The sequence below is a fragment of the Maylandia zebra genome, linkage group LG10, assembly GCF_041146795.1.
Source record: "Maylandia zebra isolate NMK-2024a linkage group LG10, Mzebra_GT3a, whole genome shotgun sequence".
Lineage (NCBI taxonomy): Eukaryota > Metazoa > Chordata > Actinopteri > Cichliformes > Cichlidae > Maylandia > Maylandia zebra.
In genome coordinates this window covers 2,619,746-2,638,577 of record NC_135176.1, presented here as the reverse complement: position 1 = coordinate 2,638,577, position 18,832 = coordinate 2,619,746, and the positions used below count along the sequence as shown (strand labels likewise).

At 41.0% G+C, this 18,832-nt stretch overlaps 3 protein-coding genes across 4 annotated transcripts; 2 read left to right on the top strand and 1 right to left on the bottom strand.

The window, feature by feature from the left end:
• The first annotated feature begins 407 nt into the window (after positions 1–407).
• On the top strand, positions 408–7,432 carry stt3a (STT3 oligosaccharyltransferase complex catalytic subunit A). 2 transcript variants are annotated; one of them, XM_004561619.3, is made up of 18 exons: positions 408–523; positions 1,235–1,355; positions 1,450–1,510; positions 1,600–1,721; positions 1,838–1,983; positions 2,440–2,530; positions 2,699–2,805; positions 2,891–3,055; positions 3,213–3,393; positions 3,478–3,633; positions 3,722–3,813; positions 4,056–4,211; positions 5,347–5,535; positions 5,667–5,783; positions 5,860–5,962; positions 6,155–6,343; positions 6,504–6,619; positions 7,068–7,432. In XM_004561619.3, exons 2-18 carry the CDS (start codon positions 1,268–1,270, stop codon positions 7,104–7,106), a joined length of 2,118 nt encoding a protein of 705 aa, XP_004561676.1. In that variant the 5' UTR covers positions 408–523; positions 1,235–1,267; the 3' UTR covers positions 7,107–7,432. The 2 variants fall into 2 exon arrangements, with proteins under 2 accessions (XP_004561676.1, XP_012777461.1); XM_012922007.5 differs by lacking the exon at positions 408–523 and adding an exon at positions 662–685.
• Positions 7,433–7,877: 445 nt separating this feature from the next.
• On the bottom strand, positions 7,878–10,625 carry si:ch211-266i6.3 (uncharacterized). Its single transcript, XM_004561620.5, has 7 exons — positions 10,486–10,625; positions 10,137–10,217; positions 9,362–10,047; positions 8,951–9,269; positions 8,800–8,860; positions 8,468–8,723; positions 7,878–8,371 (listed from the first exon to the last, which is right to left on the bottom strand). Exons 2-7 carry the CDS (start codon positions 10,176–10,178, stop codon positions 8,107–8,109), a joined length of 1,629 nt encoding a protein of 542 aa, XP_004561677.3. The 5' UTR covers positions 10,179–10,217; positions 10,486–10,625; the 3' UTR covers positions 7,878–8,106.
• Positions 10,626–11,496: 871 nt separating this feature from the next.
• thap12a (THAP domain containing 12a) lies at positions 11,497–17,664 on the top strand. The gene is made up of 5 exons (XM_004561621.4): positions 11,497–11,686; positions 12,494–12,611; positions 12,770–12,868; positions 15,392–15,428; positions 15,557–17,664. The coding sequence occupies exons 1-5, from the start codon at positions 11,601–11,603 to the stop codon at positions 17,371–17,373; spliced, it is 2,157 nt and encodes a 718-aa protein (XP_004561678.3). The 5' UTR covers positions 11,497–11,600; the 3' UTR covers positions 17,374–17,664.
• Positions 17,665–18,832: the final 1,168 nt, after the last annotated feature.

Genomic DNA, 18,832 nt, shown 5'->3' with positions numbered 1-18,832 from the left:
TTCATGGTTGATAAAAAAAAATGTTTCAGGCATCTAACAGAAAGGTATCAGAGATGTTTTGAAAACTGGCTTAACACAGATGCAGATGGACTTTTGTACTTGATTGAGCTAAAAAAGACCTGTGATTAACTGATCACCAAAAGATACAGTGGGAGGATTAATTATTTTTGGGCAGTTTTATTTTAATAGAGAGAGAAAGAAAAACTTTACTCAAAAGTAACACGTTGATTTGTAAGAGGAAACAACGTGAAAAATAATGAGAATGAATCTACACCAACGAAATGAGGTGAAAGTATTTTCAACCAACAGGGGGCTGTGTTCTTTTCTCGGTAAGGACACGTCACTACACTACAGCGGCGGGGTAAGGAACAAAATCTGATTGACATCCAAAGAACCAATAAGATACGAGAAAATAAAACGTTGAATGACACATAACCAATAAGCACGCAGTATGTTCTAGTCGGGGCGGGATTAGCTCTTGGTGAGGGTTGTGTGTGAAAAGTGAGTAGCAGGAGCGGAGCGGGTAAGTGTCTGAAGATTACATATTAAAAAGCGTTAGCTTTTCCAGGACTACCAGTTTTTATTTTCTGTTGCTATATATGAAGGAGATGCAGATACTTCTTTTTAAAAAATAAGCCAGGGAGTTGGCGCGTGACTGTGGTTTTCATTAAAAAGAGGCTAGCAGGTTAGCCTAGCAACTAACACACTTTGAAGTGGATGCAAGCCGGCCTGACGCTAACTAGCAATAAGACGCTGCACAAACTACAACTATGCCTGAATGCACTTTATATGTGCAGTTGTTGAGATCTGGTTTAACCGTATTAGCTGCCGTTCATTTGCTCTTTCGGTGATGTGGGTTAGCTGTCAGCACTTGAGGCTCGTTCTGATAGTGGTGCTGTCTTGAAAGCATGAGGGCTCGTTGGAGCTTAGTGGTTCGACACTTTTCGTAAAACCTTTTTAATGCACATGTGAAATAGACGGGCACAAATCCATGCAAACGGTTTCCAGAGTGTCTACTTCCTGCTTTGTGACGCCACACGTTAGTGCGTGGCCTTATGTGGTTGGGCTGGACGTGGAAGTTAACTCCTGACATCTGGATTGCTGATTCTGTTTCTTAGAACCTGACTTGGAAACATATTCCGCGGGATTTTTATACATGCATAAACATATGTCTAAAAGTGCATTTGTAGTGCCTTTTCTATTGTGCTTAGAACCATTGTCTTTCTCCCATTAGGTAGTACGGGTAGCTTTCCCTAACCTCGCCAAGATGACCAAGCTGGGCTTCCTGCGTTTGTCCTATGAGAAACAGGACACGCTGCTGAAGCTACTGATCCTGTCTATGGCCGCTGTCCTCTGTGAGTCCTCTGCTCGCTGAATATGATAGCATGGACAACACTATACAACACACACATCACAATGATCCATGTAATCTTTCTTTTCCCTCCTCAGCATTCTCCACCAGGCTCTTCTCCGTGTTGAGGTTTGAAAGTGTCATCCATGAGTTTGACCCGTAAGTACTGTCTGCATCATCATTCATTACATTAATAGTTTTTCCTCCTGAAGAGTCCTGTCTCACCTTCACCTTAATGTCACAACCAGGTACTTCAACTACCGTACCACCCGCTTCTTGGCAGAAGAAGGATTTTATAAGTTTCACAACTGGTTTGATGACAGGGCTTGGTATCCTCTGGGGAGGATCATTGGTGGCACCATTTATCCGGGTAAGACCATAAATTGTCGTAAGATTCTCCTGTCGTGTGGAGCAGTTTGTGTGTTACGTGAGTTTTTGAAGGCTCACGTCAAATTATGATGGTGTGCTTCTGTTTTCTTTCTCCAGGACTGATGATCACGTCTGCTGTCCTGTACCATGTCCTACATTTTTTCCACATCACAATTGACATCCGTAATGTCTGCGTCTTCCTGGCTCCCCTGTTCTCCTCATTCACCGCCATAGTCACGTACCACTTAACCAAGGAGCTGAAGGTAAAAAGAAAATCACCCTATAACACAGACACATTGTTCATTAAGAATCATGTTACAGGAAAACAGAGGCGGTGGTTTACGACACCAACTGTCTGCCATCTATAATCCAGTTTTGAGATCCTTCCCAGACGCCTTAACACCTACTCGCATCCTGGGCCATCTGACCTCAGGAAATCGCATGATAGGGTGGGGCCAGGTTTCCCAATGAGCTCACCCAAAACCTTGGCTGATTGTGACCCACACCCATTTTTACACCTTGGCTCATGTGATTAGGTAGAGGACCATTAGGGGGTCCATTCTCCCTCTCAGACTTAAGCTCCCACAGAGCTTAAATGAAAGTGTGTGAAAGTGGCTTAAGACTGTTAGAACAAAACTGAACATGGTAAAGACTCTTTATTGCAGGACTGTGGTGTTAACCTACACTAGTTTTAACTAAGTGTGTTTTTGTCTCTTCAGGATGCAGGTGCTGGGCTCCTGGCAGCTGCCATGATTGCAGTGGTACCTGGTTACATCTCTCGTTCTGTTGCTGGCTCCTACGATAATGAAGGTAACAGAAACTCAGTGGCTGCTCATTTTATTCATCAGTCAGAAAGTGCTTTTTCCCTGGTAAACTATGTTATATATTCAGTCAATAATGAAAGTAAAGCTGTAGCATTAGAGGATATACACCGAAAGTGCAAAACAGTATAATAAGAAAATGATCCTCCCTGCTCAGGTATTGCCATCTTCTGCATGCTGTTGACCTACTACATGTGGATCAAGGCTGTGAAAACAGGCTCAGTGTATTGGTCGTCCATGTGTGCGCTGGCTTACTTCTACATGGTGAGGAGATGCAGCTGATCTGCATGTTGTACTGAGTGCATTACGAGGTGACTTTGGTCATGAAATGGTCTCTGTGTGCATTTAGGTTTCCTCCTGGGGTGGCTACGTGTTCCTCATCAACCTTATTCCCCTCCACGTCCTGGTTCTGATGCTCACAGGCCGATTCTCACACCGCATATATGTGGCTTACTGCACAGTCTACTGCCTGGGCACCATCCTCTCCATGCAAATCTCTTTTGTTGGTTTCCAGGTAAAAAGAACAATCTCATTTCATCACCTGACACACCCTCCTTCCAGGACGGTTTTTTGTTAAAGATTAAAAAGTAGTGATATTCTCATGATGAGAAGTTTCACTTTGCTTTGTATCACACTGTTCAGTTCCTTGTCTCCCTTTTTTCATTTACCAGCCGGTGCAGTCATCGGAGCACATGGCAGCCTTTGGCGTGTTTGGTCTGTGCCAGATCCATGCTTTTGTGGACTACCTGCGCAGCAAACTCAATGCTCAGCAATTTGAGGTGCTGTTCAAGAGCGTCATCTCTCTGGTGGGCTTTATCCTGTTGTCTGTAGGTGCTGTTCTCATGCTGACAGGTAAGAGGATTAACAATAACAGTAATGAATGGGAAAACCTTTCTAAAAGCTTTTGACGTGACATGATAAGCACGTTTCTGTCAGGTAAAATCTCTCCGTGGACCGGGCGTTTCTACTCCTTGCTGGACCCTTCCTATGCCAAGAACAATATTCCCATCATCGCCTCTGTGTCCGAGCACCAGCCTACCACCTGGTCCTCATACTACTTTGATCTGCAGCTCCTAGTCTTCATGTTCCCAGGCAAGGCAGCAAAAGCACAGCGTAGCACTGGCTTAATATTCTGTAATCACTCTATATTTCATTCCAGTTTACCTTTCTCTTCTTACAGTCGGTCTGTACTACTGTTTTAACAACCTGTCGGATGCCAGGATCTTCATCATCATGTACGGCGTCACCAGCATGTACTTCTCAGCTGTCATGGTACTGCTGCCTAAATGCCCTTCTTTTATTTTCTGTAAACGTGTGTGTGTGTTACACATGCCATCTGAGACAGTTGTTTGCTTCTGGGATTTTAAAAGCAACCTGATAGCATCACTTTTACACCATTAAATGTAACCGAAGCAAACAAGAAATGGTGTCTAGGATGTTGTATGCGCCCCGTCTGTGTCATATGTTGGTTGTTTTTGTTTTTTTTTTAACTGCACTGCTTGTTTCCTCCTCAGGTGCGTCTGATGCTGGTACTCGCTCCGGTCATGTGCATCCTGTCAGGCATCGGCGTGTCCCAGGTTCTAACCACTTACATGAAGAATTTGGACGTCAGCCGGCCAGACAAAAAGAGCAAGAAGCAGCAGGATTCCACCTACCCAATCAAAAATGAGGTGAGTTGGCTGACAGGATAAGCTTGCTGAGCCAAGACTGGAAATGTACAACGCTGACACTGCTGTAGGCACTGTTTGCTGTGTAAGGTGGTGACAGTGACTTTTGTTATGCCATGGTCGTGTTGTGACATGAAATCTGTGCATTCGGACAGGTTGAACCTGTACAAAAAAAAAAGAACTACTGATTATTTTAAATAATCCATCATTGTCAAGCTCTCAGCTCAGTGTTTTATAGTCTTGATTTTCATGTTTAAAATCTTGTCCAAGAGAACACAAACCTTTTCTTCTCTTCTTGTATTTGATATTTCATGCAACTTGAAACAGATACTACACTTAAAGGTGAATTGTTGTATAATTACTGTTAGGTTTACAAACAATTGTGGGATAGGTACACTGCATTGTTGAAGGTTCACAACCTTGACCAAATAAATGTGTTTAGTTGAGATTCTTCCTCATGATTTAGATGATTTTTCAGTGTAGCGATGGGTGCAAAGCTACACCAGTCTGACCTGCACCTGCCAAGAAATATAACTATGCATTTACACAGATCTCAACAGCTATGATAGATCTGCTTGATGGTAATATGCAGTGTGACCTCAGTGTGTTGACAGCACAAAGATGAGACCTCTATAAAACAAAATGGAATTTGCTGCAATTGCATCTAGTTTGTGCTAATGTTAGTATCCTGGCAGTCTTGATGTGCTGTTGACAAAATGTATAGACTCAGTGTTTCCTCCTTCGTGCGTCTCAGTGTCAGTAAATGTTGTTCAAAATTTGTTTGCTCCAAGTCAACATAAGCACTCCATTTTACTTGTGCCTGCAGAGAAATGCAGACACTCCCACAAAAATTATAAGTGCAACAACAACGTTACTCACTAGAGGGAATTAAACACACAAATGAGACTTTAGAAGGTTCTCTCTACACTTTCTCACTTGAGTATTTGGCTGTTTTCACCTTTGAGACAAAACTCAAAGATCAGAGAAATCTCCTCCCATTCTTTATTTCACACTCCCTCAATTTATTCCATTACCCGTTAAGTGGCCCAGTTCCTGGTTTTAAACTACCTGATCCCAAATAAAGTGTAGTAATAATGAATATAAAAGCATGTTGACATGGTCTGTGTAAACCTACCAGGTTGCCAGTGGGATGATTCTGGTAATGGCTTTCTTCCTCATCACGTACACGTTCCACTCTACCTGGGTGACCAGCGAAGCCTACTCCTCTCCATCGATTGTCCTGTCAGCCCGTGGAGGTGACGGCAGCCGCATCATCTTTGATGACTTCAGAGAGGCCTACTACTGGCTCCGCCACAACACACCTGAGGTCAGTTAATCCCACGTGAGGAAGAAAAGGTTGATCATTAAACTATAGATCGTTGTCATGAGTGATCAGCAGTCACAGCCGTTTGATCAGATTTCCCATCTACGTGTCTGAGTGTTATTTTTCCTATCCAGGATGCCAAAGTCATGTCATGGTGGGATTACGGATATCAGATAACTGCCATGGCTAATCGAACCATTCTAGTGGACAACAACACATGGAACAATACTCACATCTCCAGAGTTGGACAGGTGAGCTGGGTGACCTTTAAGGTGAAATTGTCTATGAAATGCTGCTGTGCTGACCATGCTGCCGTTTCTTTTGCAGGCCATGGCATCGACAGAGGAAAGGGCCTACGAGATTATGAGAGAGCTCGACGTCAGTTATGTTCTGGTCATCTTTGGAGGGCTGACGGGCTACTCTTCAGATGGTACGCCGCCTAATACTTTATAACTAGTGCAGCATGTAAGGTGTTGTGTTTTTAAGCTTCTAAATAAGTGAAATTGAATTTTAGGAGTTCCATTTTTTGTCAACTCATTAAACATTCAGCACATGAAGTAAGACATTGCTGTTTGGACGGTTATGAGCACCTTTCTAATTGGTGTATGTGTTTGCATGACAGACATCAACAAGTTTCTGTGGATGGTCCGTATTGGAGGAAGTACAGACACCGGCAAGCATATCAAGGAGCACGACTACTACACTCCCACCGGAGAGTTCAGGGTGGACCGCGAGGGCTCGCCAGTCCTGCTTAACTGCCTCATGTACAAGATGTGTTACTACCGCTTTGGCCAGGTCTACACAGAGGCCAGTGAGTGCTTCTAGTACCTTCTACCCCTAGTCTGATCTATTTATCACTTTATATGAGCCTCCTAAATTCCAACTGGAGGAATGTGATTCAGAAATTAAAAAAACAAAACAAATACACAGCCAGTGGTTTTTCTGATTAATTCTGGTTCCCTCTTTTGCAGAGCGCCCACCTGGTTATGACAGAGTGAGGAATGCCGAGATTGGGAACAAAGACTTTGAACTGGATGTACTGGAGGAGGCTTACACAACAGAGCACTGGCTGGTTAGGATATACAAGGTAAACAAGCTAACTTTGTCTCTATAACAGTTGTTATAGTTCTGTATTTTCATGTTGAGTGTTTGGTTCCAGATTGTTTCCATTGTAGGTTTACTCATTTCAGTTTTTATCACTTTGTTTTTCTGATTATTAGAATATGAGGGGAATTATTGCTTAAAACTGAATCAAGCTTCTCACATGCTTATCTTACATTATAGTAAACATTGTTTTTAATTTAATGAAATGTTATATGACTAAACTATAAAAGCTTAAGTTTACTGATTAATGCAAATTCTTGTGATTTTACCTTTTAAATCACTCAAAGATTAGTTTGTTTGAGGACGGGCTTTTTTTGTTTTTTGTCTTTTTAATAAAGTGACCTTTCCACAGTTTAAAGTTAAACTGTGTAAACATCTAAAATCAGTTTCAGAACAGAACTTTCTAAGCTAAGTGTTCTCCTGTTCTTTAGGTGAAAGATCTGGACAATCGGGGTCTTTCAAGGACATAAGGCGCACAGACAGCAGTGAAAACGGCCTTTAAGCGCACTGAACGCCTTCCTCTGTGGTCAGCAGTCGAGCGGGAAAAGAGTACCTTTTTTATATGCCTTTTGTTTGGGGGAAGAAAATGGCATCACACATGTCTCCTTTTTCTTTATAGATGATTTTCATTTTTTAAATTTTGTTTATAATGAAACATCTCATCTGGGATCAGAGGGAGATGATGTCAAAACGTCCAGTTTGATCTAGGAAGTGTATTTTGCCAAGAGGTGGTCATTTGTGAGCGGTTGAATTTTTACAATGTGGTCAATTAAAGTGGGATTAAATCGGAATACAACTGAGTGTCTTTTTTTTTCCTTCCCCGTCACTGAAATGAAATGCAGTGTAGGCTGTAGTCAGCTGTTGATATTCAGTTGGATCAGTTTTGTTGGCTGCCCGATCCTCTTGTTTCTCACACTTTGAACAGTAGGCTAGGAGCAAAAATGTTTGTAGAGTTTACTGCTGACCAACCACGCTTGAGCAGGTAATGGTTCATATGGAAAGCAAGAAAATGATTGGATTTACTTTCGTTTTAGTCTCCCCACTCATTTTCTGCCAGGGAACAAATTATCCATGAGCTACTCTGGAAGCTCTGAAATGTGATGGTCCGACATCAGTGAACAACAGCCAATTAGCTGCCAGAATGTAGGGTTACTTATCATAATTTTAACTCTTGCTCACTTTATAGATGGAAGACAGTTTCAATTCATTACATAGGTTCTATAAAAAGATGCACTCAAGACTTCATTTTTTAAAGACAACTTCAGAAAAGTGTTTAATTGTCGTAAAGTGTTAACTTTAGAAAAGTTAGTATTTAAGGAAACAAAGCAGGACAGCATGAACATAAATACAGTAAAATATTTCATATTAGGACAATTCAATATTAAAATCATCTTTAAAGTGTCAATTAGGTTGAGTACCAAGCATTGCTGAATACACCCCCCCTTAGAAATAGTACAAATATAGGTTTCTTTAGAGGCTGGACTTGTCCGGGAGATCCGCGACGAGTGCAGTGTTCTTTCTGTAGATGTAGGCATTAGGATTATCATCCAGCTTCACCAGCTCAGCCAGCGATGACACGCAGGGATCGTGATCGACGAGCATCTTGGGCAGCTGGCTGGATTTGTTGTGGATGCGGGAGGAGCGGCGCACAGGTGTCAGAAACTTGAGATCATTAATGTTGCTCTTTCTCCTGGATGCACTCGTGCCGACCTCGCCTTCAATTGTTTTTCTGACACTGAAATGTTGAGAGAATCATTTTGTAAGAGTTAAGAACGAAGTGGCTCAAATACTCAACTGAATAGATTTGCTAAGACAAAGTTGACCGGCTCACCTTTGCAAGTATGGCGTTGTTTTCACGCTGTATTTGATCACTGATGCATCCTCCATCTCTGGAGTCGTCTCTATCACGTCGTCATCATCACTTTCTACATAATCCATCTCCACTTTCTGATCATCGCTTTCTTCTGCTTCATCCTTCACCTGCTTACCAGCATCCTCAGGCATGTCAATCTTCAGTTCCTCCGCTTTACATTCATTTATGCTGTCCTCCATTTCACTGTTGCATTTATCTGTCAAACCTGTGAGTTCTTATCAACACAAATGACAAATATGTAAACAAAGGCATCAGATATTTAAAGAACTGCATAATGCTGATTATTTTACCATTGCTACATCTCGATGGCGTTTCCATGGCCTCCAAGGCATCACAGAGATTCACAACAATCTATAAAACAAAGGGAGATCTTTGATGTTCAATATTATACATTTTAATCGAGCTAATTAGAGGATGAAACCATGCTCCATTTCTGCTTACATCATCCACTCTGTCTTGTGACTCAGCAGACAGATCCCCATCAGAAGTTTCTAGGTCTAGTGTAGTGTTCATGATCACTGGAGTTTGGCTGGATGCTGTTGGTCCTGCCCTCTGAGTATCTCCACAGGAAACAGTGCCTACAGCAGTGTCAGCGTTGTACATTTCCAGTCTTGGCTCAGGCATGTGGCGTGCAGCAGGCTGAGATTGAAGTTTGACGACAGGTTTTGTAGAAACGTTGGTTTTGGAGGGCTTTGCTGTCGACATGGCTGGTCTCTTGAGAGCCTTACCCTTTGAAGCCAGCCACTCAGCCAGTTTTGCTCTGTAGAAAGCACATAAATAAATTACCTTTTTTTTTTTTTTTTTTTTAATTGTAATATAGCAAACATTGCATGTATGTGTGGAACATCTTACTTTCTCTCTTCTGCAGTCTCCATAGTAAATCTGTATTGACTGATAGTGTTTGAGGCAAGAGGCTTGCTGACCTTCTTGTCAGGTTCTGAAATCTGTGTCTTTGGGTTGTGAGTCCCACCTGCCTTGGTGGGAGCCACAGTAGTGTTTCTAGAGCCAGCAGTGGTTAGTGTTGCTGGGACGATTCTTGCAGGCGGGCGAGCAGAGGAGAATCCAGCAGGACGACGACTGCTGGCAGCAGGCTTGGAAACCTGAGCAGGTCCATCAGACACAGACTTGGACCTCACTGGTGCAGGTTTTTGAGTACCATGTCTCTGCATCTCAGCAGCAGATTTGGACCTTCTTCTTGCCATTTTTCCAGGCCTTTGGTTCTCCATTTTCAGTGCTGATGGGTTAGGATCCATCATACCTGCACTTGCCTTCCAAATAGACCCAATTTTTGACTGGACAATCTTTCCTTTATACATTCCTAGAGCATTCCTTGATAACGACACAGCAGCTGGTGCCAGTTTCTGGGCCTCAGGCACTGACCTAGTGTCAGTTTGTTTAGCCTTAGCTCTAAGGGGCTGACTCTTTGGTAGGGTCTGCTGTTTTGGGCCATTTTTCAGTTGGAATGGCACAACAGATGTTTTCTCTCCTTTTATAATTAACTTTCTTTCATGTGCAGGCTGGGCATTTTCCTTGTTTTCCTGTTACAAAAACAACAACAACATTACATCATGATATCTTCTAAATTCAAGATGGGCTTTCAAAAAAATGTCATGTTATGTCAGCTTACTTTCTTACTGATGTGGTTCCGTCTTGAAACTGCAACTTCCATTGTGTAGCCCCTCAAAACTGCTTAAATTAGTCAGGAATGCTGGAATGTGAGCAAAGCAAGGAATACACTGCGTGATTAGTTATTAACATCATCTTGCACGCGAAGTGCTCGAAACTCAATAATTTAGTAAAACCGACGAACTTAAACTTCACTTTACGTGTTGAATACGCATATGCAGTACTCTGTCGTAAATTAACGTTAGCTAGCTAATATAACCTTAAAGAATACAAGTTGGACATAATGAAAATTTGCCGTTAGTCTCCGATAGTGGGCTAAAGTAATGCTTATATATGAAACACTGACTTACCCCTTCGTTATAATCTTCCAAGAAACCCCTCCACCTCAGCCCCACAGCTCAATCTGAGGGAAAAACACGCCTCGTTTTGCTTCTTCAGGATTTGACTTGGCGCTGCAGCGCTCCAATTGGCCACCTCTGTATCGCGAGAAACCAAAACCAACCAATAAAATATCTCCAAACTAAGCGCGAGAACAACAGATAACGTTATTCTTCCAGCCCTTAGGTTTTTATCCCCCCTTCTGTTTAAATGTTTGAACCCAAATAAAATTCCTGTAATACCGGTCCACACCCAATGTTGCCCTTAAAAAAAGAAGTCGAGACAGTTAAACACCAGCTGTCAGGAAATAGAGTTGGAACAAACGAATACACGAGAGTGTGACTTATGAAAGCCTCTACTGTATTAAGCGGTGCTTTTATGTCAGTCTTCACAAGCCTTTAACTTTGTTTTCTGCACAAGTACATAAAAGCTAATTATCTTTTTAAAATAAGCATAACAGTCAATGACTGTGTGTGATATATTAATATTACGGATCCCACGCCTCAGCACAAACACAAGATACATTTGGGATTATGCCTCGGCATGTTTTCAGAGTTTGAAAAGACCGCTGAGGATTATGGGACAGAAAAGAAACGCGCGCTCATTTGATGCACGTTATTTTCCAAGTCAAGCTACTCAATAACAGCCTTCAGAATAAAGTCGTATGAGCACATAATGGCATATATTGCATACCGAGGCGGCAATTTATAATTTTATCCATGCATTTGTTATTTGTTTGCTTATATGTGTCGCGTTCTAGGCATTTTCATTAGGTCTATTTAAATTCATAAACCTTTTTTGTGCGTAAGCTAGAAATATAGAGTAGTTTTTAAAAAAGCCTTGAAAACTGTAAAGAAGTACAGTAGTTTTTGAGTTGATAAGGAACAAAAATCTTTTTCTTAAAAATACTAAAAGTATTTTATAAAATTATATAAAATTATTACCCAGTTAGCCCAAAGTATTTTATTTTGAAAGCACAACTCGGAAGCTCTTTTAAGCTTCCGCTATTGACGTTAGCAGTTCTTTTGCTACCCTCTGAAAATAAAACGATTTTTATAAAAAGGGTTTCTTTCGTAAAATATATAGAATGCAAAATCACTGCGCTGTGCCGAACTGTCCCAGTGGCAAATCTGACCCTCAGCCCCTCTTCCGGTTCCCGAATGATGCAGAAAGGTAACTGATGTTAGCATCGCAAACAGTAACCCCAAGCTAGCAAGAAGTGAGACTTTGTTATAGAGGAAACTATGGCACGCTTTTTGCAACCTTTGCATTTAACTGTTTAGTACCGTTTTTATTCAAAAGCATTTGGTAGTAAAAATGTTCGTAGGTTTGCTTTTTTGCATATTGCTGAGCACATCTGGAAGATCACGGTTTGTCATAACAGTTTGGTAAAAGCAGTGTTACAAGATTTAAGCAGGGTAGGAAATAAAGTTTTAAAAATGTAAATATCAACGAGTCAATGGCAGTTAGGTGTTCAAACTCACCGGCCAATCCTTGTAAAACTTTAATTAGTGTCTGAATTCTACCAGCAGCTTCTATAGTTTGTGAGACATATAGTCTCACAAAGAAGTATCATGTGCAGTATCCTGTGTAGAGCATGTTGGTTCACTTAGTATACAATAAAGAACTAATTGCCGATCTCCTGCATCGTTCCTCGAGAATACACAAAGCTATAACGTTGAATTTGTTACTGGAAGCTTTTGAAAATTGCCTTGTGTGATCTATATGCACTGAAGCTTCTGTGTGCATTCATAGCTTTCATATTCAAAACATTGTAAAAGCATCTCTTGTAAGACAGTCACTATACTTCTAACCCAACCTAGCAATTGTTTCCAAATTCAATAAAAATCTGTTTTTCAACATTGTATATTCAGTCAGTCTCTGTATCATTTTAATATCTGCAAATGTGCAATAAAGGATCTTGTTTAATTAGTATACAGTACTGTTGAAGTTTGTCCACAGTTTGGTTCCTTGTTTCAGGTCCAAGAAGTGGGCTGAAAAATGCCAGAGGCAAGACCTGATTGACAGATCACCAGAGCACCTGTACAGATACTACAGAGTTTGTGGGAAACATTTTGAAACGTCTTTGATTGACAGTGTAAGTACTATTGGTCCAAATTGTCCGTATTACAAGAAACAATGGAGTTTTCAGTCCTTATATAAAATCTGAAAAAATAAATTGGGGTTTCAGTTTATTTTTGTTGTAGTTCAGGTTTTACCTCATTAACGAGGTCATCGTATGTGTTTTGGTTACAGGATGCTCAGAGTACAGTGCTGAAGGATGATTCCATACCAACTGCTTTTGATATGTCAAGCCAACCTCAGAATGGACAGGCGAAGCGCACTAAACCGACGGTGGGTTAAATTAATCAGAAGTGTTCAGGGATTCCCATCAGGGATGCGAATCCCTGATAAAGTCAGACATTTTTAATTATTGATGATCTATTCTGGTTTTGCAGTATACTCAGGCTTTAATGCACCAAAGTTAAAAGAATAAATATACATGAAAATATATTTGATATAGAGCATACCAAAAACTAAACGAGCAAACCATCTTGGTGGATGGGAGGATAAATAGAGGAATATTTGTGACAGAAATGCCTACCAAAAGCAAAATGAGATAAATGCAGTTACATGGGGCACGTGACATTTAGTGTGTGTCAGCACAAAAAGAGAGGAAGAGGAAAAGCAGTCATTCTGTGCTCTCACAAAGTGAGAGAGGCATTTTGTGTTTGCATATAAGGGGTGAAGATAATAGTAGCCGTTGCATGTTATACAAACCAAAATGAATGAATAACTACTGTATTTTTAACACAACGTGGTTCAAAAGATAGTCAACAGTTCTTGTATGGAGCAATAAGAGTGAGCAATACAGCTCCAAAATTATATCACGATATTTCCATCCTTCTTTTCCACTGAACTACTGTCAGTTATGACAGACTGCCTAATTTGTAATGTGAGTCTACTGACACACGGCCCCAACAGCACCGTTATAGTGCAATAATAAAGACACAGGAGTATATCCAGTGACAAATGTAAGCGTAGGCAGTATTTTGCTGCACATTTTAAGTAGAAAATAACTGCGTGACACTTAAACAGTAACTAAAGTAAACGTCTAACTCTTCAGGAGCCTGAACAATATTGTAACACAATAAAACTGGAAAATATTGGGATTAGGATGCTGTATCTTGGGCTGAGCTTTTTAACCAGCTGCTTAAAGCCCTGCATGTCCACCATTTAACTGCAACAGTAGTTTCCATGAGCCTTTTGGTCTTCCTGTCCTATGGAGTGTAACTCTCTTGTGCTCCAGCAGTGCTCGGTGGAGTCATTTGTATATGATGGTGTGTTTTTAAGTAATGTGCTTTGTTTGTAGTGAATGATCAACAGAGGCTGACACGCAGCTCTCAGACATGTCTGCGCTTGTCTCATGGTTGCACAGTATGAAATGTAAACGCATGGCTGTGTTATAGCAATGAAGTCGAAAAATGACTTTTTTTATATCACAAAAAATGTATACCAGCATTACACAAATGAAGACTTTATTCATGTTTAACATTATGTCTTTAACCCCTGGAGGGCCTTGGGTCGATTTGTGGCTCTAAGACCAATAGTGTATGCATTTTTCTAAGACTCTCCAGGGGTTAAAATTGAGGAAAGATTTTAATATTCATTACAAAGACAGCTGAGAAAGGACACATACCTTTATTCATAATTAAACATCTGGATCTTGTAGTAATAGAATAGAATAGAATTCAACTTTATTGTCATTGCACATGTCACAGGTACAGGGCAACGAAATGCAGTTTGCATCCATCCAGAAGTGCTTTAGCCATGATATAGACATATTACAATATATATTAGCAATAATATAGATATGTAAGTATATTACAGAAATGGGTCTATTATGGTATGTTATAATGTACACGGTATGAAGTATGTTGTGAATATTCTATAACTATAAGTATGTACAGGCTGTAGTGAGTACAAGCTATGAACAGGATATAAATATGAAATAAAAAACTATACAGAAACATGATATCTCATGTTTCTGTATAGTTTTTTATTTCATATTAAAAAAAAAAAAAGCATCTCATTACAGCATACATCTGTAATGAATTCCGAAAATACAAGAATTTGGTGCAGAACTTTGAATTTCTTTTGAATTTTCTTTAATTCACACAGGTTTGAAATTGGACATATTTGATTAAATAGCAAGTTTCACCTTGACCACATGCCTTTGGTAGTCATTAACAAGCATCTAGGATAGTTCTGGTAGAATATTTGATCACTCTTGGCAGAACTGGTTGGCTTCCTGGCATGGAGCTGTTTTTTACTACTATAGTCCACAAATATTCAGGAGGGTTCAGTTCTGGGCTTTGGGCCTTGCTTTTATCCACGAAGGAAGACATTCTCATGTGTGTCAGGAATCACTGTGCTGTTGATCGTACTCTGTTTAGCCACACCACAGTGCAATATCATCAACACATCAACATGCACACTCTCTTTCCTTTAGTTCACTGGGTTTCTACTGTGAATAGCTTACTCTACTAAAGCTGGGAGACTTCTGTAATATAATTGTGCTGCAAGTGTTTTGTTTCCTTCTTTTTGTTTGGTGTTATCTTCACTAAAGCTAAAAACGTGTCTGAATAACAGGCACTGCTTTTTATTTAGCACAAGCTCCTCAAGCTGGGCAGTCAGTTAAGTACTCTGTTATTCATCTTAGGAAAAGGACACTTTAAAAGAATTATTAAAGGCCTAAAATTACCATAACAATCATGCATGTTTGTAAACTTCTGACCACATGTGTATATTATGATTGTATCTCAGTGGCATTTTAAGTGGTATATATTAACTCTTTTTTTATATCTTTTTTGGTAGACCAAAGACAATGAAATGGAAAGCAAGGGAAGGAAGAGTAAGTAGAAACATCAACACACACACAGATATTTATTAATGAAAAATGGCACTATAAACATCCCACAGGCTCATTTGTTACAGAGGAGTTGTTGAGTTTTCCTTCAAGCGTTTCCTTTTCTTTTTCAGAAATGAAAAAGTCTCAAGCAGCAACAGCTAAGGAAGACATCCCGACGTTATCAGAGGAAGAAGAATACAAAGAGTATCTGAAGTCATTATTTGAAGTCCTTCTCCTGCTGGGAGAGCAAAGCATTCCTCCTATGGGGCCTGCCAATAATAAGGACCAAGGCCTTGGGTCCAGCAGCTTTCAGGCATTGCTAGATAATCGCATCATGTGTGGAGATGAAGTCCTAAAGAAGAGGTACAATGACAACAAGGAGTGCTGCTCCACCGAACAGCTGAATCAGCTGATTGAGGTGTGTGAGAAATTCGTCCGCAGTAAGCTTGTGGAGGAAATTAAACAAAGCAGTTTTTTCTCTTTACTCACTGGTGATCCAGTGAAGATCTCGGGAGAATGGCAGCTCCCTGTCTTTGTTCGCTACGTGGACGAGTCTAACTTTCAGAGGGAAAGGTTTGTCGGATTCTTGAACTTCGAAGGAGATAGAGATATCCTTGCAGACAAACTGCTGTCTGAAATGACTGACAAATGGGGGTTAGATATGGAAAAGTGTAGAGGACAAGCTCACTCCTGCTCAGGGACGCATTTTAATCAAATAAAAATATTGGCTGCCAAACTAATGGAGATGCATCCGAGGGCTGTGCTCACACTGAGCTCCAGTCAGTCCTTGAACATGTCGCTGGCCAGTGGGATGGCTCAGTCAGGGGTTCAGCTTGTCATGTTTACCTTTAAGAAGATTGAGTCTTTTTTCGGTCAGTCAGCGTTACTGCAGCTGGAGCTCGGGAACGCAATTTCGATTTTCTACCCTGACAACGAGGAGAAAGCCAACGAACTGAAAGAGATCTGTCGCACCGGATGGACCAGAAGAAATGATGCGTTTGAAGTGGCAGTGGATATCCTGGAGGCACTGCTACTCTGTATAGACAGCGTGCATGACAATGAAGATATGAAATGGAGTGATCAAGTCTCACAAAACGCTTTAGAGATTTCAAAAGCACTGACCGACTTTGAGTTCGTGATAGCGTTGGTTGTTCTGAAAAACGTGATGACGCTCACCCAAGCCTTTGGGAAAAATATACAAGGGAACGCAACAGAAACCCATTTAGCTGCAGCCAGTTTAAAAGCTGTGTTGCATTCTCTGAAAGAGGTGTCTGACAACATCGACGTGTATCACGAATTCTGGAACGATGAGGCTCTTACCATAGCTGCAACCATGGAAATTTCAGCGAAGCTTCCTCGGCCGTTCTTGAGGAAGCATCAGGCAGAATGTGGATCCATGCGGCCAGAGAGTTACTACAAGGAACACCTGTCTGTTCCTGTGGTGAATCACACCATCCGAGAAATGAATCGACTCTTCTGTGAAGACCACCTGAAGCTTCTCAGGTGTCTGTCGCTGATCCCTGCTGTCATAGAGCAGCACAAATCCACAGAGCCCGAAGAGGTGAATGTGCAGGCATTTAATAATGACATCCCAAATGCAGGAACCCTTTCTGCAGAGTTGCACTGTTGGTGGGTTAAATGGAACAAAAAGGGGAAAGGTGAGACTTTTCCCTCCAGTCTCCATGAAACACTGCAGCTGGCTGACGTCAAGTTCTTCCCAAACATGCTGGCGGTCTTCAGACTGATCGGTGTCCTGCCTGCCTTGGCTTTAGAGGACAACTGCAACGTGGCATACAAGCGCTTCACAATGTACATGGAGAGCACGCCTGACAGATTTAAGTCCAAAAGCCTTGCTCTTTTGAACATTAACTATGATGTTAGGTTTGATCTGGATTCATTGGCTGATACCTACGTGAAGACATACCTTGAGGTGCAGCAGGAGTCGTAGTCGGGAATCACGCTCAGCGGAGCAGAGACAGGTGTTAGATACTTCCTAACACATACAAGCGTCGCTGTGCTGGCTCCAGAAACTGAAGAAAAAATGACAAGTTCACCATCTTGTTTTGCCGATGACGGCCCTCCCTTTACAGGAAAACGGCCTCCTGTGCTGCAGCGTGGCTGCTTGGTGAACGTTGAGTGCAGCCCTGAACGCTGTTCAGGTTTTGTTTTTGTTTTCTTACACAGGTTTCCATAATTTGGATGCATTTTCTTTGTTAAAAAAAATAAAGCCATAAAATTATTCAGACGAGTGATTTCTTGCTTGAACATATCCCCTTTTACTGTGGACATTTAAAACAGCAGAAGAAGAATTTTGGCATAGTTCTTTATCGCCTTCTTCTAAATAAACCCAGTGTTCACTCCATAATAATTTAACATCAGTGACTCTTTTATGGGCGGATAGGTTAATTGGAAAATCCAAATAGGCACTAGGTGTGAATGTGCGAGTGAGTGTGAATGATTGTCTGTCCCTGTGTGTTGGCCCTGCGACAGACTGGCGACCTGTCCAGGGTGTACCCCGCCTCTCGCCCTATGACAGCTGGGTTAGGCTCCAGCACCCCCCGCGACCCTGAAAAGGGTAAGCGGAAGCAAATGGATGGATGGATGGATGGACTCTTTTATAGCCAAACAACTTGCTGGAGTGCCTGTAGAATTGTATATATAACCTAAAAGAAGACAATTAGGTCAATTACATGCTATGTTCATTGTAAATATTACTTATAAGGGTAAAAAGCCAGTAAAGTATACTTAAGGTGAGCCATAGTCATCAAACCTGCTGCTGTGTCCTCAGAAGTCTGGACTCTTGAGTGTACTTGCCAAAGAGGAACTAGCGAGCATGCAAGGACAAACTCTGCACTTTAAACTGACAAACGCCGACTGAAAAAAAAACAACTCCCGGCCAATTCAAAGGCTGATTACTTTGATGGCTAAGGTCGAAGGATAGAATTAATTCATGATGCAGCACAGAAACAATTGAGTAATTAAAAATGTAAATTATTAGATATGTCAAATTTGTATTAATTCTTATTTTGGAAAACTATTCATAAATGATTTATTTCCACATTTTATTTAATGAATTGTCTGGCGTTTCACAGACAGGAGGTATTTCACTGAAATGAAAGAAACAATCAAATGTGCTCAAAGAAAAGGAAGCGCCAAGTCAAATTCAAAGAGTGTTCAGTTAGAACAAGAAAAGTACGACACCTGTGCTTGATGTTTGTGTAATGCCATTTTATTGAACTGTACCAGTAGCTGATGCATACGGAGGATTTTAACGACGCCATGCCAAAAGTTGTGAATTTAAACCTCGTTTATTTGTATATCCCAACAAAACAAACCTTACTTTTATTTAATTCCTGCGCGCATTTTCAGGCTACATCAGAATAGGGAGTAAGTCATCTTGACAATAA